General features: G+C 43.3%; 1 protein-coding gene across 27 annotated transcripts in view; it reads left to right on the forward strand.

Moving 5' to 3' along the window:
- Gramd1b (GRAM domain containing 1B) overlaps window positions 1-22,949 on the forward strand; it is a 273,207-nt gene that overhangs the window by 147,748 nt on the left and 102,510 nt on the right. Inside the window, exons 1-2 of one of the 27 annotated variants that reach the window (XM_078047211.1) lie at window positions 451-561; window positions 928-1,071. The exons of 22 other annotated variants lie outside the window; for them this stretch is intronic. In XM_078047211.1, coding sequence (XP_077903337.1) covers window positions 1,049-1,071 — 23 coding nt within the window. In that variant the 5' untranslated portion in view covers window positions 451-561; window positions 928-1,048. Of the gene's footprint in view, window positions 1-450; window positions 562-651; window positions 1,072-15,955; window positions 16,088-22,949 lie in introns of those variants that run through there. 4 more of the 27 variants (XM_078047214.1, XM_078047223.1, XM_078047217.1 and 1 more) reach the window with 4 other exon arrangements.

Genomic DNA, 22,949 nt, shown 5'->3' on the forward strand with positions numbered 1-22,949 from the left:
CCCGGTGGTGGAAGGTGCTGCCCTGACTTCCAAAGTGGCTGCTTCACCGGGCACTGGGTATTCTCAGCAATTTCCCCAGCAGGGGAAGAGAACTGTGTGTGCCACCTGCTTAAACCACTTGAAAGCTCACTGCTGGGCTGGTGGGCTGATCTTCCTGCCTCACTGGGGAAAGAGTAAGAATTCTATTTAAGGTGGTTTTGTGCTGCCACCTGGGGACACCTAGGCACTCACCAGCTGCCTCTTGGCTCTGCTCAGTTTAGGATTCCTGAGGCGTGCAAGGACCTGGGATCCAGGGGTGGGATGTTTTAAACCCATTAGGGCTTACCTATGGAAACGTTCCCTTCAGAGATTTCTGATTCTTTCCTCTTTTTTCCTGGCACCGCATTCCCCACTCCCAACTCATCTCCGATGATCTGTCCCATCTCCGGACAAAACATGTGCTGTGTCTTTAAATGGGCGGAAGTGGCTGGCAGTGCTTTGCTTGGGTACTGCATTGATTAGGAGATTATATGGAGCTGCGGGAGCCGCCGCCTGGGGGAAGAGAGGTGCAGGTTCTGCTAGGTTTGTGCTCTCCTCCTCCCAGGTTCTCCTGGGCTTCCTTCCCCAAGGCTGCTCAAGGCCGGTATGAGGTGAGGGTGGGTGGGTGGCCGGCTAGCCTCCCTGTGGCCGGCAACTCCAGGGCTTGCTCCGCGCAGCCCTGCCAGCATTACCCATCCTCTTCAGAAGCTGGCAGTGGCAGCAACAGCTCGGCAGCTCCAGCCCCGGGGCTGGATTTGCAGAAGACTGCCCTTCACCTCCCTCCCTCGAGCCCAGCTCTCAGCCGGGAGAGGGGGAAGTGGGGACAGCAGCAGCACCAGCAGCAGCAGCAATAGTTCTGGCTCTCTTCCCCCTCTCTCTCTTTTTCTCCTTTCTCTTTCTGTGTTCAAGTCACATTACATGGGATTCTGTTCTTTTGGGACTTCGTCATCTTTTCCAATATGTCCTGGGACCTCCGGAGCTGTAACAGGGATGCTAAGGACACGATCAGTGGATTATCGTGACTGTACTAATGAAAGGATTCAAGCTCTCCTGGTAAGTGGAGGAGGGATAAGGTGCCTTCCTCTTCCATCTCTCTAGACCCTATGCACCCTCCAGAACCTGACCCCCTCCAGAGGTCTCCTGCAGAGAAACCAGTCTCATTGAACAGGTCATCCAGGGGTAACACATGGTACAAAGTTGGGGTACTCACCATAGCTCCCTCACTTCTGTGTAGCTCTAGTGTTTTCTGTCAGCATCTTGGGAGTAGGGGTTTTGTGGAAGATGGGGGACTGAAGAGAGAATCTAATTGCAGTTGAAAAGAGTTTCCAACTTCAAGGGGCCTGAGGGCTGGTGCGCACAGAAGGAACTTTTTTATAAAGACAGGTCCCTCTCCCAGCCTCATGCATCTGCAGCAGGCTCAGCATACAGTTGCACTCTCCTTACCCTTGACTGACACCCCAGGGATCCTATCTCATTATAGATCCTTAGGTCATCCTCAGCCCAGTGGGCAACTTCTACCCATTCTTGGAGGCATGTCTCTGAGAGTAAGAAGGGCCAGACTTCATCTTCTAGGATGTCTGGTCTCCAAAGGAGTATGGGCCACCCACTCTGTCCAGCAAAAGCATAGGCCTAGGGGCTTTTCAAGCCTCTTCCTGGACTTCATATTGGAACGTTAAAGGAGCTTCTTGTTTGAGATGTGCGGGTAGCTGTATTCTAGCCACAGAAATAGTCAGAATATTTTTACCTTCCATTTTAAAAATAAAATCCTTACTGCTTCCTCTTCTTCTTTGATCCACTAAGGACCAGATGGGTGGGTGAATTGGCTTTTTGTCTGATTGAGGAATTGTAGATTTTTCTTGGAAAACTTTGTCCTACCAGGAATCTGGTTCCCCTGCAGGGCACCATGTGCAGCTGCCTTGAAGGCCCCCTTAGGAGGAAAAAGGCTTCCTGGGCTGGGGAGGGAGACTTCTCTCCTTGAACAGGGTGGAAAGTGGGAGGAGGAGAATGAGCTTGGGAGAGCTCCCTGCAGGGATGCGCCTCCCTTCATTGCGGCTGGCAGTCCAAGCTGGGGTGGTGGTAGGGCATCTCTCTGGGTGGCAGGTGGATTTTCAGTCAGGGATGGGGTATCAAGCAGTTTAAGACATGGAGTCCTAGCGTGGCTGTTGGTCACATCTGGATTTTGTGAAACCCCTACCCTACATTATAGACTGACAGAATGGATCTGACTCTCCTATAGTCAAGAGGGTATCTTAATGAGTCTTGTGAAGGTTCTTTGCAGAAGGCAAACGGAGGAGCTAAGGTCTTGCAAGCTTAGCACTTAAGACCTGTGAGGCCCTGAGAAGTGGCGAGCACTTGTACCCATCTAGACTACAACTCCTTCTCAGGCTCTAATATCACACGTGGGCTTAGTTCTTGTTCTGAAGGCGTACTCGCTTTTTTGATTTTGAGAAAGATAGAGCTACTCAGATCCTTACTTTCTTGGGGCCAAGTGCCCTGTGCCTGCTGGGTTGCAAACTATTAGCAGGGTCCGTTGCCACTGGGAACTCGCCCCATATCAGTAGCCAGAGCTGTATCTTCATCCCTCAGGGGAGTCAAGCTGAGGCCTCTAAGCAAGGTGCTGCTGAGAGAGCAGGGACACTGGGCTCTGCATCAGAAATCACTGGGCATCTTTCCTTTGCTGTCAGCACACCCAGCTTGAGGTTGAGGGGTAGTTTGGCTGTCATTCAAGATGAGACATCACTTTAACACAGAAGGCTTCTTGCCTAAGCCTTCCTTGGTCTTTCAGAGACATGCAGAAATATTTGCCTTTAAAAGCATGCCTTGAATATTTCTTGATGCATTTCAACAAGGAGAGTGGTGTTAAGCTGGGGACTTTAACATGTCTAACCTTATCTTTTTCAGCCAGACAAAATGGGGGGGGGGCAGGGGCTTTGTCATTTATGTTTTCCTGCATACTGTTAGACCTCATGACCCACAGTCTCATTAAAGTACAGATGTTTGTTCATTTTGGCCCCCTGGTAGTCCTGTTGTGTATATTTTTGTTTGAAATGTGGCTGGTTCCCTTTGGTGGCATCCTATGTCCAGGTATCACCAACTCTTCCAATAGAGATGACTAAATATATTGGCAACCATGTTCTGGATAATACTGCCTGCATAGGAGAGGATGGGGTTCATGAGCTTTTTAATGTTTGAAAGCATTTCTAAATACAGTTCTTTGATGCCTATCATGCATTCGTGATATAAAAAATAACGCTGAGAATAAAAGCATAGTGACAACTAATGTTTATTGATACTTAACTGTATGGCAAGCATCATATTCAACACTTTGAATGTATTAATATGGGACTTACTGGATTATGATTAAGATTCCCATTTTACAGTGGGGAAGGTGAGATAGTGAGGTTAAGTGGCCTATGTGAGGGCAGATAGATAAGAATCAGGCTTTGGATTTGCAACAGGGTAATTTCCCCCAATTGCTCACCTGTTCTTGGTTACCTTTCCCCTTCTGTTCTGACTTCTGTGAATACTCTGTACTGACTTTCTCCTGCTCTGTCTCTTTGCCTTATATTCACTAGGTAACTTAATTAGACTCTGAAGTGCATGGACATGTGTTATCTAATTTCATTTTTACTATAATCCAGCAAAGTGTCTGGTATCTACCTTTTAGAGCAAGGGAAACTACAGTTCAGTGTTTTGATTAAATTTATGTGACAAATTCATGAAATAGTTAGGATGCTAACTCTTGCTTCCCTTATGCCAGGTTGGTGACCACCCCAGCAATCGAGGTGTGTCTGTGTCAGACCTACATTCCCAGAGAGCAGGTTTAAGGTCAATGCATCTGTGCGCTCTTCCATTCTTTTAATTCTGCAAATGTTCATCAAGTTTCTATTATTTGTAGCCCTCTGCCTAGATACTGTGGGAGTTAAAACTATGTGAGGATATTGCCTTGGCCTTCTAGGGGCTGGTAGCCTCACAGATGGAACACCCTTTCTCCCTCCCCCAAATACACATGGAAGCACAAGTCAGTAAGTGCTAAGGGGCAGATAAGTGCAGTGAGCAACAAACACTCCAGAAATTCATTTCAGCTAGTGCAGGAAAAAAGACTTGGGGTGATTGGCACATGAAGGAAGTGGGCTTAAATGCTGGACAATTGGATAAGTAAAGGCTATACTTTCCACAACATTCACACTGTTCTGTGTGGAGTTATGCGCTTATTGCAGGTGATGCTTTTGGATGAAGATGATGGTGATATATGTCTGTGATTGACAAGTGGCTGTAGTACGGTGATACACAAGTCTCTGTAAGCTGACCTCTGTATTAGGGCAGGGCATTAGGCTGTACCAAAAGATGTCTCAGTGATTCCATCTGCTGGTAATTTGGTGAGCAAGTTTCATTAGAGGAGGCTGAGAGAGGAAGTGGCAATTTAGAAGCCAAGAATCTTTTTTTTTTTTTTTTCCTTTCCTTGGTAGTGGGGATTAAACCCAGGGGTTCTCTACCACTGAGCTACACCCCCAGCCCTTTTTGTTTATTTTGAGACGGTGTCTCCCTAAGTTGCCAAGGCTGGTCCCAAACAACTTGTGATCCTGCGGCCTCAGCCTTCTAAGTAGCTGGGATTAGAGGCATGCACCTCTGCACCCAGCCAATTTTTCTTTAGAAATTTTTTTTCACTTTTCCTTTACTTCTACTTGATTTCCGCCCCCTCTTTTGGCGATGTAAAGATGTGCCCAATTCCTGTAGAGCTTCAGATCCTAAAATACTAAGGTCCAATTCTGTGGGTCTGCTTTCCTCCACAGATTGCTTTGTCCCCCACAGGCCTCAGCAGACTGCAGTGACATCTGTCTGGATTCTTTCCCGTGTTCCTGGTTCTCACATCTGTTGGGCTTGGTGGTGCACTCTCCACAGAGCCCAAGGGCTGGAACAGACCTCCAGGAAAAGTCAGTACACCAGGAGAATTTGATTTTGTGAACAAATTAAAATCTAGAATTAGGAAAGCGTGTAGTTCCTGGCACTTCTCAGGTGGTGAGGCCTCAGTCCCCAGATGAGAGGAATTAATTTTGAGTTTCTATCTGTGTGTGAGAGGGTGAGTGAGAAATCATGCTACTTCCACACTGTTTATTTGGGAAGATGGTGCTGTGTGAGAACTTACTTGTCTTTTTCCCTGGTGACTGGGATAGAGTCCAGACTTTTGCACACCCCTCCGTATATTTCATGGCTATTAATATTCCTTCAGCCATATTTGATTGACACCAAAGGTCAATTTATGTCCATTATTCTTGTTCCCTTAAAATCTGTTAGTACACAGAGCTCTGCTCCTTCTCCAATTCTTGTTTATATAGCACATATCAATTCTCCAAGATTTTTTTCTGTATAACAAGTTTCCTTTAGAGGAGAGAGCCCTGATGTGGCCCCCACACACCTCCCTTAGAGCCAGGCTTCCTAGCTCTCGATGTGGACCTGAAGGTGGGTTGCAAGGCAGGTTGGGGGTCTCAGTGGCTTGAGAGATGCCTTCTGAATCAGAACCTTGTAACTATCTTTTGGCCTGCTGTGTGGCCTTGGTAGGTGACTTCTGTTTGCCTTGGGTGGTGGTGGTTTTGAAAGTGGGATTAAATGACAGCACTGGGCAGATTAGTCGATCTCTCAGCTTCCTTTTTACTAATGGCTTAGAAAAAGGCCATCATCCTGAGAGAGCGGGTGGCATGTGATATGGACTGTCGGTGCCCTTCTTTAGCCAGCAGGGGATACTGAAAATAAACCTTCATTTGAAAATATTAAATATTCATTTACAAACATTGCACAGCAGGCATGCCCTCCTGTGAACAGCACGAGGTTTATTTTATTACTTGGTGGGGTGGAATTGGAGTTTTGCAATGGTTCAGGCCCTGAGTGCTGGTCATCTAAGCACTGAAATCCCTTGAGTGAGCAGGACAGCTCAGGGCAAGGACCAAATCTTCTGACGCTACAGATTTCTCAAGGATGGACCTTCCCAGCTGTCACCTGTGTTTCCCTTGGGAAACTACACCTGGCTTCAATAAGCAGCAATAAGCATTATTTGCTTTGCTTTGTCTTTGTTGTTGTTCTCATTATTATTTTAAGAAAAAGAGGTTCACTCTCTCAGAATGTAAGCCTGTGGGTGGTAGAGGTTGTGACAAATCATATTATGAGTACTAGGGGTTCTTCTTGCTGCTGGCTTGAAGCCTTTTCTGCTGGCCATTATGAGACTCGTTGTCATCAAGCTTATTGCTGGAAGAGATGATTTAAGAGTTTTCAGTGAAAGAACTTGAAAAGTACTACTCTGGTCCTTTACTGAATTGTCCACAAGTCTGGGCATTTGTTTCCTTAAAGAGTTAAGGGAGGTAATCAACTAGGCATTGCTAGGCTTTATTCCTTCCTTCTTTCCTCCCTTCCTTCCTTCTCCATGCAGGGTCTTGCTAAGTTGTTGAGGCTGACCTTGAACTTGGCATCCTCCTGCCTCAGCTGGGATTATAGGCATGCACCACCAGCCCTGCTGTGTTTATTTTTTCTTAATGCTATTTTTTGAGTTTGTACTTGCAGATAGATATGGAATTAATCTGAATGGGGCAAGTGAGGCCATGATAACCACTCTGTAGTAGCTTAACTACTTGTAAATCTAGTTCTTGATCACTCCGCATCCCCTCGGAGTCTGGAAAACTCTCCAAGGAAGCATCCTCCCTGTGATGGCTCAGTGATCCAGGCTGTAGAATCTGGTATAAGCTCACATGGATTTTCTAAGCTATGCCCTATGATTAGTTTACAGGTAAGTGAACTAAGAAGAGGCTGTTATCTGCTCAAGATCACACACAGAAGTGTTTGAGCTAGCCGGAATAGCAGCATACAGCTGCAATCTCAGAGACTGGGGAGGCTGCCACAGGATGATCATATGTTTGAGGCCAGAGAGGCAATTTAATTTAGCAAGACCTTGTCTCAAAATAAAAAATAAAAAGGGCAAGAAAAAGAAATATGGCAGTCCAGTTGCAAAGCAGTTGAAAGGCAGATCTTTGTAAGAAAAGAAAAGACTTTTAATACTCAGGAACAGTTTGAGAAATATTATGTGACAATTTATGAAGACAGTAGTTGATGGTTTACAAAGGTGTGCAAGAACAGAGCGAGTGATATTGGTCAAAAGAAGTCAAGAAAGGGCAATTGGAGGAGGTGGATTTATTCTTGAAAAGTGAAGGCTATTGTCATTTCAAAAGAGATCAGGCCTTGGGGGGAGGCAAGAACTGAACCATTAAAAAAAATAATAATAAGGGCCTTGTGGGATGCTAGGGTAGAAGTGGCAAAACAGGGCTTAAGTAGAGAAAGTTCAAAGCAAGGCAGAGTCCTGCAGGTGTGGAGGAGAAGCCCTCAGGCCCAGGATGACCAAAGAGCATGGAGAGGCACTTGCTAGCTCAGTGGGAACCATGCTTGGGGCAAGAACTGAATGTGTACATGTTTGGGAGCTAGAAAGGACAGTCACATGACTGAGGATGTGACTCAGTGTAGGCTGCTCGCCTTAGCATGCTTGAGGTCCTGGGATCCATCTCCAGTATCACGCACACAAAAAATAAAAATAAATTCATAAATAAAAAGAGGGAAAAGACAATAACACTTCTATGAGCTTTCCTTTTTTATTTTTAAAATCTGACAGTCCTACTGGAGAGGAGGCATTTATACCATTTTGTAGGCTTAAACAAACAAACAAACAAACAAAAAACAAAACAACCCCAGAGTCTCAAAGAGGTTTAAGTAACAGGCCCTGCACCACATAGAAATGCAGAACTGGGACCATTTGGAAGAAGCCGTGCTCCAGATCTTGGATCCTTGACCTTCTCACTCTGCTCCAAGCAGTGAGCAGAGTATTGATCTGGCTGAAATCTGGAGCTTCCAGCTTGACAGTTCCGACACATTTGCCAAGGAGCTGGGGTCTTCCTTCTGGATGCTGTGCCCTCTGTATCAGGAGATGCAGTTACAACACCCCCACGGGGAGCCACAGCCCTACCCCTACCTGACCTTGTGGCTGTCCCTTCACACCTGGGTCAGGAGGTATTTTTTTTTTTAATTGTGAAATATTTCACACATACAAAAGAATGAACAAAATGTAACCACACAGTTCAGAGAAGAATAATTAAACAAACATCGCCTGCTCACCATCCAGTTAAGCCTCAGAACGTCAGCCTTAGCTGTGAAACCATTCTTTTTTAAGATTGATGACAATATTCAAAGGCTGAGACTAGCCTCTGAGAATGCAAATCTTTGTGAACAGAGTGCTGACTGTGGTCTACATTCTCCCACCTAGAAGAGTGGGGAATCTCAGCCAGTACTCACTGGGTTGTAGCTTTGGCATCGTGGAGCTCCCTTACCCTAGCTATGCAGTACACTGTTAGGGACAGATCACACCGCCTCTGCTGCTCACTGATTGTATGATTATGGACAAGTTTGTTATTTCCTCAAGCCTTGATGCTCATCTGCAAAATGGGGCCAATCACACCTATCTCAGAGGGCTGCTGTAAAGATCCTCTGGATTAAATGGGACAAATCATGTTCACGCACACAGGAAGAGGCCAGGCACATGCAACCACTTTATCACTGTTAGCTGCTATTAGAGTCCTAATGATTTTATGTTTGAAATATAGACAGAAACTGTGGTCATAGTCCTTGCCTTCCACCCACTTAAAATTCACTTTTCTTGTTTGTTCTGTCCTAGATGGATCCAGAGAACCCTGATTATTATCTGTCTTGTATAGGACACAAGGTCACTATCAGTCAGTTTTTACCCTTTCTTTCAAGTGAGCAGCCTCCCAAATCTTGTGTTTTTTTTTTTTTCTTTCATTGCTGGAAATCTTCCATTTCCTGTCCCAAACAGGCATGGTCACTTGACCACTTTGATGGAGGCCAGAACTTGTTCTGCCACTCATTAGAGGGTGACCTTGGCAAGGTATCCATGCCCTCATCTCTAAAATGATAAGAGATTCCATCAACAGAATTGATCTCTTTTGGACATACTTGTCCTTCTGACTAAGGATTCTTGGGGTACAAGATCCTTAATGGTCTTCCCAAGTTCCTATTATATTCTTCTGTCCTTTCTTTAGTCATTTAATCATTTGTGTATTCAACCAACATTTCTTACCACTGGGCTAGATGGTAAGAACTGGTCCTTGCCTTGGAAGGGTGCCTGTTGTTGTGGGGGGAGCCAGAACTGGCACCCACTTTTAGGTAGGATCTTACAGGAAAATTCCATGGGAGGGACTCAGATGCCTCTCCTGCTGGAGTGCAAATAGATTAATCTTTCAGTTCAGATCTTTTTTTGGACCCTTTCTCCTGAGACCTGGAGCCTCTTTGTTTCATAATAGCTTCCCTGCAGTGACCTCAACATTTTATCCTTACAGAATGGTCATAGTTTACATCCAGGGACATTATGACATGACACGCAAAATAGCTTTGATTTTTCAGACTTAATTTGACAAACCTCAGGATGCAAATTTGGGGAACTGAGCATTTTTTTTTCTTTGAGGGTGATTTGCTTTGCTGTTGCTCCTCGGCCTTTTAATGCATTTATTTTGCATCTATTAACTGGCATGTCTAAAAGATTTCTTTTATCCCTCTGATTTCATTAACCAAGTGTTTCTACTTCATGTTTTTGCTTTCTTTGATATAAATAAGTAAAATAAATTTTTACTCTTGTGAGGCCCATTAGTAATAAAGAGCCAACCATTGCCACTGAGCTCATGTGAACTTTGCATAAAGCATGGCATTTTAGCAGTAATGGTAGTATTCCTGTTTTGTAAAAATCTATATTTGGAGTAGTTAAGTATTAAGTACTGTTAAATACTGAGAGTACTGTGTATGCAGCTACAGGGTTGGGTTTTCTTACTTGCTGCAGCCTCAATTTCTTTCTCTGGCTAAATTCTTCTATTTCTAGGCATAAGTTAAGATCACTTCTGAGCTGCTCGCTAGCACAAAATGTAATTGTAATTGTCACCATCAGTCACAAGGAACCCTTAGCCATATTGTCAGGAATAGGACTAGAAAGTACAATTGTGCACTTCTCTCTGTTTCTTCTCTTCCTGGGGTGGGCTAAGCTCTCGCATTCACTTCATGAAAACAAATTTAGAATAGTCTCCCACCCAACCTCCTCACCTCCTCCTCTGCCAATCTCCTCACCTCCACCTCTCCCAGTAGTTTACACTGGCAACTTTGGCACAGTTTTTATTTGTTCTTCCTCAATCCCCATGTGGTTACTTCTGTCTTTGTAATGTCTCTCTTACGCACTCCCTTTTCCATGACTCTTGCTACTGTCTTCTTAATTCATAACCTTTTAGTGTCTTACTTGGTGTGTTGTAAAAACCATCTATCTAATTAATCTATCTAATTTAAAATCTGCTTTATTCTTATATAGTTTGCAAAGCATAAAATTCATTCACTGAGGATGAATTTAGTATTCACAGACACTTATATCCATCACTTTATTCAACTTTAGAGCATTTCGTTCCCTCAAAAAGAAACCTCATACCCTCTAGGTTAGCACCCCATTACTAATCCCCATCCCCCAGCCCAGCCTAGGCAACCATTTCTGTTTCTTTAGACTTCTGTGCTCTGGACTTGCTTATGAATGGACTTTTGTGTCTGGCTTCTTGCACTTAGTATAAAATTTTTAAGCTTTAAGTTATAGCTCGTATCAATACTTCATTGCTTTTTCTGGTTGAATAATTTAGTTCTCAGATCTGGTTTTCACTAAGCTGTCACACAAGTCAGATGATCAACCCTTCTACAAAAATTGATTTTTGGCTCCCTGTTGCCTAAAAGCTAACAGCTGACGCCTTGGCATGTCATGCAAGGTCTTTTCCAGTGGGCTCTGTCCTGGCCTCCAGCCTCATCACTCACTCTATCCTTCCATAAACCTCCTATCCCAGGCTCAACACAGCCCGAGTGCTGTGTGGCAAGTACCTCTTCATGTCATTGGAGTCTTTTTTTATGCTCTCCTGTCTCTGCCTATGGAAATCCTAGTTGACCTGCATAAGTCAGCTTCATTACCAGTTGCTTGAAAAATTTTCCCAGATTTTTCTCACCCCCCAAGTAAGAATTACTACTTTTCCATTCTCTGAGCTTTTTTGCTTGGTTTCCCATAATTTTATTGTCTTGGATTAGAAGTCATTATGTATTTTTCACATTCTTATATATTTCTCATTTTAATTAAAAGTCAGAGTTACAGATTTTTGAAGAGAAAGTTATCAGTATTTAAAATGGATTTCTTTTTGCAATTCAAGTTATCCATGGACATTGTAGAAAAATTAGAAAATGTAGAGTCAAGAGAAAAAAATATCAGACATAACATGATCTCTCAGAGATAATCACTATTAGCATTTTTGTTTATATTCTTCAAGCTATTCTATGTATACTATACTATGTATAGATGGATATATACATATTTATAATAAATTCTATATATTGTTCTGATTAAAATACCTGGTCTCTCTAGAATAATAAAAATCAACTTTCATAATTACTTTTAAGCATAGCATTGTAAGTGTATATCACTTATCTATTTTATTTGACATTTTTGGTTCTTTCTAATTTTTCAACTTAAAGATGATGTCATGATCAATATCCTTCAGATTAAATACTTAGAAGCTAGATTTCTGGGCCAGAGTCTTTGGATGCATTGCACAAATTGCCCTTGAAAAAGGTTGTTTCAGCTTAGGCACCTACCAGCCTGTTAGGAGAGTGCTTTCTCCTCTGTTGTCCTTGCCTTGGTATTACCATACTTTAGAGTCTTTGCCAATCTGATATTCCAAAAATGGTATTTCAGAGTTGCATTAATTTGCATTTCTTTGATCATTGATGCCATTTTTTTTCATTTCTTTTTTTTCCAATTTATATTTTGTCTCTGAATTGCCTGTTTTTTGTCTTTTGCCCATTTTACTGTTAACATGATCATCTTTCTCACTGCATAGAACTCATTAACATAGTAGAGATTTTAACCCTTAATCACACATATTTTCTCATGGTTTATTTTTTGCTTTAGGAAGAATTTTGACACACAGTTTCTTCATTAGTCTGAATATGATCATGTTCTTTTCCTTATGGTCTCTGTGTTTGGAATTTTTCAAAGAAAGTTATTCCCAAACTAATTTTTTTTTTTAAGGACTGATGTGATTTTGTTTTTAAGTTTAATATTCAGTCCATTTAAATATAAAATAATAGTTACAAGGTAAGTCTTTGGTCATGGGACCAGAAGGGGTTATGGGAACATGTCTGCTTTCCTAGGCTCAGGCATTAGCTTGGGCACAAGAGTTCCCACTTTCCAGAATGTTCTTGTCAACGACTTTCCATCAGTGGTGATTTTCCCTCAGTCCTTCAGAAATTACTTCTTTCATTGTATGCCAGCCCTATGTCAGAAATTGTCTCAGTACGTTGGTCCAAGGATTAAATGAGTTTGCAAATAAGGTAGTATGACCATGTATAGCACAGGGCACGGCACACAAACTTTGCATATGTGTTTCATTGAATGAACAAGGGAGTGAATGGATGGTAGTGTGAACAGTGCTAGCAGGGCCCTGAGGATATGGTAAAATAGCAGTTACTCTTCCATTGAGGTAGACTTTTGTCCTGGCAACAAGTCTATGCACACCCACCAATTAGAGGGTCCCATGGGGAACATGGAAGAAAGAAAATTCATGCTATGGGTTTTGAGAAGTCTAAGGACCCATAAGTGCTTCTTACAGACTTTGCATAAGGTACTTTAGCAGGCGTGAACTGCACTGAGAATTCCAGGGGATGTGGGGAGTTGGAGCTCTCTGGTGGATCTTATTGGGTAATTCTTCCTGAGGAAAATGCATTGGAAGTAGAATTTTGATGGAAAGCTGGACACATAGAGTAGATTTGTGGAATGAAGTCATTCTCTGCAGAGAGATTGATGTAAAGTAAGCATTTAAAATATTCATTTGAAATTGTCTTTTTTTCTTTTCCTCCTTCCCCTCCTACCTCCTTTTGCTCTCACAAAAACTGCCTCTGCGTTCTGAGCTTTTCATCTTCTTTCTGTTTCTAGGACCATTTAGAAATTATCCTGATAAATGTTGTTAATACAGTTAAGTCACTTTTGCAGTGCTTCAGCTCCTGGGCGGGAAGACACCAGAGAGCAGGAAATAAATACTTCTCAAAGAGCCACTCAAGGCAGAGGAGAAGTGTTTATTTTTAAAGATTTACCTGGATCATAGTAGGCTCTCCCCTATTTTGATAATCACTGAATGAGGAACAAATGCATAGGTTCTCTGTGATTCATAGCCCTCCGGGAAACTGGGTGAAGTAAGAATCAAAGGATCTCAACCTGCAGTGGTCTGGGAAGTGGGCGGGAGTTGGACATTTCTGCCACAAAGGATTGCAAGTTGGAAGCGTTGAGTCATTTCCATCGACTCTCACCAAGTTTGCTGACGTAAGAGACTCTGCCCCTTGAGAGCAGACAGTGTTACAAGAAAAAGAGACCTCTGAAATAAAGAGGGATTGATCAAACTCTGGACATAGGTGCTAAAGAGATGGGCACAGGTCATTGCAGTTGGCTGCTGTTAGCCAGAGACTCTTCTTGGCAGTCAAATAATTGGGTAAAATACTTGCAGTCCCAAGGTAGAAAGAAATGGGTCCCTGTCTCCATATCTTATCTCCCATCTCCTGTAAGCATTCACCATTCCCTCCATAAATGCCATCTTTTATTTCAGGAGTCAGCGAACTTGAGCCTGCTGCCTGTTTTTTGTAAACTTGTTCTGGGGGGAAAGCCATGCTCCTTCATTCACACTCTGGATGCTGCCTTTGCCCTGTAACAACAGAGTTCTGTAGTTGTGACAGAGACTGTATGTCTCAAAGCCAAAAATATTTTTGTGGCCCTTTACAGAAACAGTTTGCTGACCCCTTTAATATACTCAGTAGATGTCTGATTTTGAGATGTTTCTATGAGGATCATGGTTTACCTCAGTCCAGGCCGCTTTCTTAATGAAAGGACTCTTTCATCCTGGCACTTACTTGCAAGATGATTTACTAGAACTGGGGATGTGGTCTGGGGTTCAGGTCTCTTGAATGTGTACGCTGACCATCTGAGCTGCCTGTAGGATTCACACAATGGCCAGTTCCCTAATAATGATAGTACCCCCAAAATATTGGTTTCTAATATTTTCTTATTATCTGTGTTTTAATAGAGAAAAAGTGGCTCCTGGGAAACTGGGAAGGACACCCAAGGTCACATAAAATGGCAGGATTTGAACCTAGTTTGTAGGTTCCCTGCATTCCCTGCTCTGTCCCCCACTCCCCCTTTCTCCTGACCTCCTTTTCCACTCCTTACTCTTTCTGCTTTGTGATTTCTGGATCAATCATCAGCGTTCTTTTCTGGTTGGAATTTTATGTTTCCCTTGGAGCATCCATGCTTTGGCCAGTTTTCTTTCGGGTTCCTACCCGCCTTCTACAGCATCTTTCAGATCTTGCCCTCCAGGCCCCCGTACTTGCTAACTCTCCCTTGGAGGAGGATTTTGAGAAGCACATGAGGTCCTGGGTTCTCTCCCCAGCAGCTGTTCCTGCCCTGTCACTACTCCTTGTGTGTGGAGGCAGCTGTCACCCAGGTGGTCTGCCTCCTTCAGAAGATAGCAGGTGCCTAGAGAAGCAGCCATGGGGGTGGGGTGGGAGGAGCACAGCCCCTTGGGGCCCCAAAATGACAGAAAGGCAGCCGCAGGGCAGGCTGAGCTGGCATCTCTGACCTTTGTGGAGAGAGGGCGTCCTTAAAGGGACAGCGAGCTCTTTTCTTTGCTGGTGGCTGACTGCCAGTTCAGATGCCAGGGATTTGAAGAGGCCATTGTTCTGGCACTGAGAGACAGGGGCCCAGACCGCCCAGTCTCTTTTTTCTTTTCCCGTTTTCAATCCCTTGTCTCCTTCTGATGTGCAGCATGTCAAGTGTGGAGGGACGGTGAGCTGTCTGGGGTCACGCACCCTCCCCTGTTCCCCCACCTTCTGAAGACAGCCTTGTCACTATAAACAGCAGAATAACCCTTGTGTGGCCACTGGCCCCTCTCCCCCTGGGAAGTGACTCCAGCCTCTGGAAAAGAATAGTCTCTGCACGCTGCAGTGAGGGCCCCGGTGAGTGGGGTAGGTGTAGGACATACGTGCCTTTTCTCCAGGTACCTGCTGTCACCACCTGCACTGATTGCCTTAGGTGCTTGTTAAATTGTAGATTCCAGGTTCCAGTTCCAGAACTTCTGGGCCCATGGAGTCTGAGTATCAATAAGTACATCAAAGTTTGAGAACCACTGACCTGGTCTATTATCAGAATCATGTGGGGACCTAGGGAATCCGAATACCTGCCTAGGCCCATGACTTTGAGCAAGGCAGCTTCTTATTAGTGGTCAGGAACAGGTGCTCTGGACCTGGCCAACTGGGTTTGAATCCTGGCCCCACCAGCTACTATCTTATGATTCTGGGTAAGTTTCTTCACCAATCTGTGCTTATTTATTTATTTATTTATTTATTTATTTATTTATTTATTTATTTTTGTGTCCTCATCTATAAAATAGGGATAATAATAGTACCCAGGTGTAGGGTTGTTATGAGGTTTTAAAGGAGTTTATATTTATAAAGCTCTTACAGCAGAACTGACATATTGTAAAAGAATATTAAGTCTTCAAGAAATCACACACTTTTATCTTTTCTATGGTAATTCAATCCTAGATTGGACATCACCATTATGAATAATGGCTCAGGGTCCCCCAGGTAAACTGGCTTAGATTGGGAAGCCTCCCATCTTTTAGTATTGGCCAGCAATTCTTTGTCTTAAGCACAAGCCAATCCCTAGTTTAGTCTATGTGACTCGTTCTGTGAAGGAGGCCCTGCCATTTGGCCTCCCTGACTCTGATCTCTGGGTCTGGAGTGTGAGGGGAAAAAATCCTTTCTTGATTTCCTTCTCCAGGCGATGCTGACAGCATTGGTAAGGCTGTCACAGGAAGGACCAGAAGCCACATCTATAAGGCTCACTGACCTCTTCCAAGGGAATTGGAAGAAAACAAGCTGCAGGCCAGAAATAGCCAGACATAAATACAAGGTATTATAATTACTATCCACACCCAGCTCAATCCCCTGAGTTAAATTTAACCCTCTACTCAGTCCTCCTGACCTCAGGGAAGGCCTAGCAGACGTGTTTGTGGGGTATCAGGGAGTGTGTGTAACCAAGGGTACATGGGAAGCATTACTCTCAGGGGTGCTGTGTAGCCAAAATGGGTACTGCCTCTCAATGTGGATCTAAATTTTTATTATGACTTCTTTTGGTTTTGCTCAACCATTACTTTTCTGAAAATCATCCTGTTGGACCACGTTTTCCTATGTTTGGTATTCAGCCCAAGGCCTAGTTTTTAGCCTGTGCTCTCTAATTTCCTTTTGCATTTGTTACTCAGTAGTTACATTTGTCCAGCTACTTATAGACATGCTTAATGTGGGAGGAGATTGGGAGAGACCAGGAACCCAAAAGGATTGCACTGTTTCGTTTCTACCTGTCCTCTCCCCCCACCACCCTGCTTAGAGAAGTCCTCAAGTCTGGGAAAAGGCCTTTGGTCAAATAGAGAACTCTAGTGCCACATATGCAGGTGAGGGCATGGGCTGAACATCCCTAATCTGAAATATCCCAAAATTCAAAACTTTTTTTGTACATCTATATGATGTCATCAGTGGAAAATTCTGGGTTTTAGGTGAAGGGCCACAGTTACATGGGCTGTGTGCATAATGCATCCATGAAACATACGTCAATTTTGGGTTTAGACACTCAGGTCCCATCCCAAGAATATCTCATATACAAATAATCCAAACCACCCCCCCACCCCCACCCCCCAAAAAAAAGAAAGAAAGAAAAGAAGAAATCTAAACACTTCTGGTTCCAAGCATTCTCAGCCTGTATTTTATAGATTCTGATATCAGGGTTCTGGGCGAATCAAATGCTAGGTTATTTAGAAGAAAACAAGCTAGTCCTCCAGAGCATGTCTCATGGATATTTGCCATCTTGATTACAAATGTCAGCACACAGGGACCCAGCAGTGGGCAGGGTTTTCTTAGCATCCACTCCCTCCTACTTGAGCATATTTTACAAGATTTCCAGGAAGCTGCACAGGGCCATTTCTGTTCTTGCTGGGGATTTGGACACTAATGACTGCTCTGAGATCACAGCATTGGGTAGAGGAAGGACCTCAGGACACATTTCATCCACCTGTCTTGGGAGAGGCATATGGTTCCTGTTGGCCCATTGTTTAAGAATATTAATTTACTCTTTTGGAGGCTAATGGAAAAGACACCATTATTTTTGTTCCTTTCCTGTTTCTATCACCTCCTCTTTTGAGGAAGCCGGAGGGAGATAACTACTTTGAGCAGAAATTGGGCTGAGAGATCAAAAGGCCTTTTCACATTAGAGATTCCTAAGCCTATGGGTGTATTTGTGGCTCTCAAGAATAGAGGTAGGACCCTAAATGTCCATCTAGAGAAGAAGCATCTATATAGGTAAAAGCAGATGGAGATGCTTAAACATCAGTAGGCCCTGTGCTCACTGCTATTCAGGAATTTCATTAGGTGCCATCCATTCGAGGTAGCGTCCAGCCACACATGACATCTCTGAGCTCCTCTCGGCCAGGAGCTCACTCCTTACACTCTAGCCTCCTACACTGTTTGGATGCTTAATTTCTGAGAACATTCCCTATTATTGCAAACCTAATTATGTCATCCGTTATCCTCCAGAGAAAGAGTCAGACTCTTCTCCTTTGGCTTCTTCTTATCCACTCTGAAATATTTGTATCCTATTTATTTTAGGGCATCTCTTTTAATCTAAATATTCCTATTAACTTTACATTTTTGCATAAGGCAGGGTTTCCAGACCCACACTGTCTTATTTATCTTTCTGGAATAGTAGGTCTTACAGTGCGGTAATTCCTAGGTGTGTTCCTTCCTACCAGCATGCTTTGTGCTGGGATTGTTACATTCCTTCTTTTGCTTCAGTTGCTGGGGGCCAAGTATATGAGTTATTCTTATATCCATGTTGTAGTTGGAGTCTATGCTGAACTTTGTGGTCTTTGCCCATTGGAAATTAGACTCTTCACCCTTCTTTTAGATTTGTAGAAGAGTGGTGTTGCCAAGGGTCTGGGGCTTATTCTGCAGTTACCTTCCATGAGGCAGTTTCCTGGGATGCAATGGTGAATGATCAGGATTGTGTGGGAAGGGAATTCAGTTTAGGTCAGAGCCATATTATCAGTGATGAAGAAGGTTTTGGAATGGAAATTGTCAGAGCATATGCCCATGGGTAAGTCAGTGTCCCTACCTTACCACTTGACTAATTATCACTTCAATCAGGTCTCTTTAGTTCCTGCTTGTCCCCTTTCATTCCCCATTAGTTTTTGACTGGAAGAGTCAGGCTGTGCCAGAACTCTAATGAGGACTGGCCTAGCATTTAGAAACAGAGTACCTCCCAGCTGCCCAACAGTGCCACCCCAATGGGTTTAGCCGTACTTCTCTGGAGAGATAGGAAGAGAAGAGGCAGGTTGGTAGGTAGATAGGTAGGTAGAGATGGGGATGTGTTCAGAAGAGAGAACGTGGAAAGAGAAGAGCCCAGTTGCTGCCTTTTCTGCCTCACGTTCTGTAGTTACAGAGCTCACCTTTTCTGCCGCTTCCTACCACTGGTGAAGTTGGGAAGTTAAACTTGAGGCCCTTTAGAGCAGGTAGTGACTTTAGGGGGTTGTCTATACCACCCCCTTCTCATAACACTTAAGGAAAATGAAGCCCAGGGCAGGGGTAAGGTACATCACATAGGTAGGTCATATATCAGAGTTATCTAGGTGTCCATATACCATGAAGGTGGATGCTGTTTTGGATGGTGGCATGCCAGTACCTCCTCCCTTAGTGTGAATTATCCACATTAAAAGTTATAGTGTGTTCCAAGATAGGAGGAGGCCTGTCTTAGAAGGTGGGAGTGCAAAGGAGGAGCGGGTAGGAGGAGCAGATTAATGGCCACAACTGTACTTGTTGGAAGACAGGCCCAAGAAGAAATACCTATAGATAGGAATAATCTACAGTAGAGCTTTTTCACATGCCTTCATCCAGACCGCATTACAGAGGAACTGGCTTAGGATTCTTGAGAATGAGCTCTGGTACTTTGCTTTGTACCTGTGTTTTCTTCTAGTTGAACCTGTTGACCAACCTCCTGGGACATGTGTATACATGGTAACAGTAGCCTCTTGACCTCCTGAGACGTGTGCACATGGTAACAGTAGCCTCTTTAGCACACACAAGGGCCCCCCCAGCTGGGGACAGGGTCAACACACTAAGATTCCTTCCTACTTCTCATGTCCCCTGCCTCCATAGGTTTGCGCACACCTGGAGCTTGGACAGCACACAGGCTGTCCCCTCCCTTCCTCACTAACTCCAGCGTGGTGCAGGGCCTAACTATGGTATTCTCATGATTTTAGCCCTGTTAGCTGCCAAAGCTGGTGGGTGGTCTCCAAAGGAAGACAGGGTTTGGGGTGGAGGGAGATAGAGGTGACAGTTCTGTGGCTCAGGCCTTGGGCCTGTAGCAGGAGGGACTCAAGGTCTATTCCTAAGTACAACATGTCAGCATCTTAACTGGGACATCCAGCAAGCAGGCTTCCCTGTTTAAGACCTTAATCCAGGATTAAGAGGAGGTCTGTGACCTCTGCAAAGAGGTGATTTAGAGAGGTGCTTAGTCCCTCCTAATATCCTCAAGGGGGCAGAGGAGTAGCTATAGCTTGTTGGAAGGGGCTAGGACTCTAAAAATTTCAAATTCCTTGAACCTCACATTTGGTCATTTTCTTAAACTTCAGCAGTGTGTCTTGTCTCCTCTATTCGCACACATTCCTTGATGATAATTAATATATGTCCCGGCTTGGGCATATACTGATTTGCCTGCCAGGGTTTTGTTGGGAAATGTTCTTGGGAACAAAGTCATTCCCTAGATATATGGCCTTCCTGCTTGGAAGGAAATGAGGGAATCAATATTGGGCAAGGAGAAGTTAAACTTTTATCTACCTGAAAGAGGGGTCCGCCAATTCTGTGGAATGCTCTTGAGCTTGGGTAGCCCTGCAGAGTCATTCCAAATTGAGGCAAAGGTGGATTTTTACATTCTTTCATGAACTGGTCATTGGATGTGGTTGGTCCTTGAGGAAAGGACATATTTTTTGTTGAGGCTATTGTCTTTGATCAGGGAAGTTCCCAAAGGAGCTCACTTGTGACCTACCAACAGCTATCACTTTGGACAGCTGGGAAATGAGGGGTCTTGTTCAGGAAAGCAGGAGCATGCTAAGGTGACCACACACTATCATACTGGTCTAGGAAATAGGATGTTGTCCATTGCCCTTCATCTTCTGTACAGCAGGAGTTAGCTTCCTTTAGCAGGAGATTGAGCCAAGGCACAGCTGCATAATGGACCATGTCCAGAACTTGGTGACTCTGTGGTTGGTGGGGGAAAACATCAAACTAACTTGTTCAAGTTATTATTTAATCTGCTTCTATGTCAGTCCCGAGATTCTGATCAAGTTCAATGACTTTAATTTGCATTGTTCAAACAGATTCCTATCTATTTTCAAGATCTCCAGCCCCATTGATAGCCACCCTCCTGTCGAGTTCTTGGTTTGTGGCTTTCATACTTGGACAATTATAATTGCCTTTAAAGAGAACAAGTTGTCTTACTGTATTCCCCCTTAATTGAAACTCTGGATCTGTCTTTGAACTGCCAATTCTTCTGTCATCCTTCTTCTTTTTTCTTTGTTTTTAATATATATTCAGCCGTAGTTGGACACAATACCTTTATTTTAATTTTTTATTTTTATGAGGTGCTGAGGATCAAACTCAGTGCCTCGCACATGCTAGGTGAGCACTCTGAGCTACAACCCTAGGCCGAGTCAACCTTCTTACATTTTATAATTTTTCACTCTCTGCAGCTCCTGGGCACCACATATACATGTAGTATTGCCCACTTCCCACGGAGTCTTGATTGCAGATCATTTACATTGTTAATCCCATTTCCCTCTAGTAATTAACTCCAGTTCCTTGCCCAGTCCTTTCCACGAGGCCTAGTAATGAGTTCACACTGTGCTTTCTGTCTGGAGAAGAACATTTTGGTGCCTATCATTGCATATAGATTCTTCCTGTGCCAATGAGCAAACAATATAATTCTGGAGATCGAGGAGAAAGGGATTTTCCTTCTCTCTTCAGTGCATTGTGGAATAGCACCAAACTTAGCCACATGAGGTTGTCTTCTTCAAAGACAGCAATTTTCAAAACCAATAGAATAGAACAAATGAAATTAGAAATTGAATTAGAATCCAACGGTCAGGGGAAAGATAAAATGAGAGGATTTGACCATTTTATTTTATTTTTATTTTTGGCATTGGGAATTGAACCCAGGAACGCTTTACACCTGAACTACATCTTGTAGCCTTTTATCTCTTTTATTTTGAGACAAACCTCATTAAGCAGCCTAGAGTCTTGCTGAATTGCTAAGGACTTGTGGTCCTCCTGCTTCAGCCTCCTGAGTTGCTGAAATTACAGGCATGCGCCACTACATCCAGGTGGATTTGACTATTTTAAATTTTAGTCCCTGTTGAGTGACATCTTGGTGTACTTAAATAAATTTATAGATCTGCTCATAATTTCTTTGAATTTTCTTTTGTGTGCAATGGGAATAATAAGATTGAGACATAACCCAATGTGTCCTTCATAAAGTCCCTAGAAGGAAGTCTGGAAGGTTACACATTCTCAATAAGTTTTGGTTTTTATTCTATGGGAAAGCATTAAAAGAGAGGAAAAGTGTCTTGGATTTAAAAAAAAAAAATGACTTCAAAGTATAGATCACTGGGGATTATACTTTCTAAAATTATTCTGTACTATATTACTAGCAGATTAGGTTAAAGTTGTATAGACTAATGATACCTAAACCTTGCTTCATATTTCAATTCCTTACAGATTCTTAAAAAATACTGGTATTCAGCTCCCATTTCTAGACAGTCTGATTTAATTGTTATGACCTGAGCATTGGGTATTTGGAAACTCCCAGATGATTCCAAAGTATAAAAAATTGGGAACCACTGGTATATATCATGCAGTGAATTTGTACTTGATCCGAGCTAAAAATCTAGACTTGGTGGTTGGGAACATTTAGGAAAGAAAAGGTGATGTTCAGTGATGTCATGTATTCAATTTGGACAGGATTATAAGTATATTGGTGGGGTGGTGGTGGCTAGGGATATAGCTCAGATGGTAGAGTACTTGCCTTGCATGTACAAGGCCCTGGGTTCAATCCCCAAAAGAGTACCCCCGCAAAACAAACAAACAAACAAACAAAAAACTAGAATAGAAGATGTAATCAATTATACCCTGAAAAACAAGAAAAAAGAAAAACAAAGGCCCCACATAAGTATATTGGGAAAGTTGACATGCATAGTTAAGTGGGATTTAAACTGATGCACTCCTTTGGACACCTCCAATTCAGCTCCCATGGATTAGGGTCTGTGTTGAAGTCAGAGAGGACAGAGTGGAGACCTGTGGGACATTAATTCTCATGAATTAATGGTTCATAAAACATGGACATTATCCTGAATATTAATTCTGGAAATAGTTATTTAATAGAGTCTTCAGGATACCCATGGCTGGGATTAACTTAAAAGACTTTAATGACTCCCTCTCATTAAAAAAAAAAAAATCTTTGGACATATGTGGACCTCTCTGGGTAAAGTTTAGCTTTCTTTCTCTTCCTCACTTTTCAGAAGGTAGTGTCCTGCCTCTGCTTCCTAGCTCCGCTTTCTCTCAGACTGCTTGCTAAATGACCAAGAATGGACTTCAGTCAATGCTGGGAGAACAATCTCACTTTCTATATTTACCATCTGAGTGATCTGGGGGGTTCAATTAGTTTCTGAGCTGCT

This window comes from Ictidomys tridecemlineatus, chromosome 4, assembly GCF_052094955.1.
Source record: "Ictidomys tridecemlineatus isolate mIctTri1 chromosome 4, mIctTri1.hap1, whole genome shotgun sequence".
Taxonomy (NCBI): Eukaryota; Metazoa; Chordata; class Mammalia; order Rodentia; family Sciuridae; genus Ictidomys; species Ictidomys tridecemlineatus.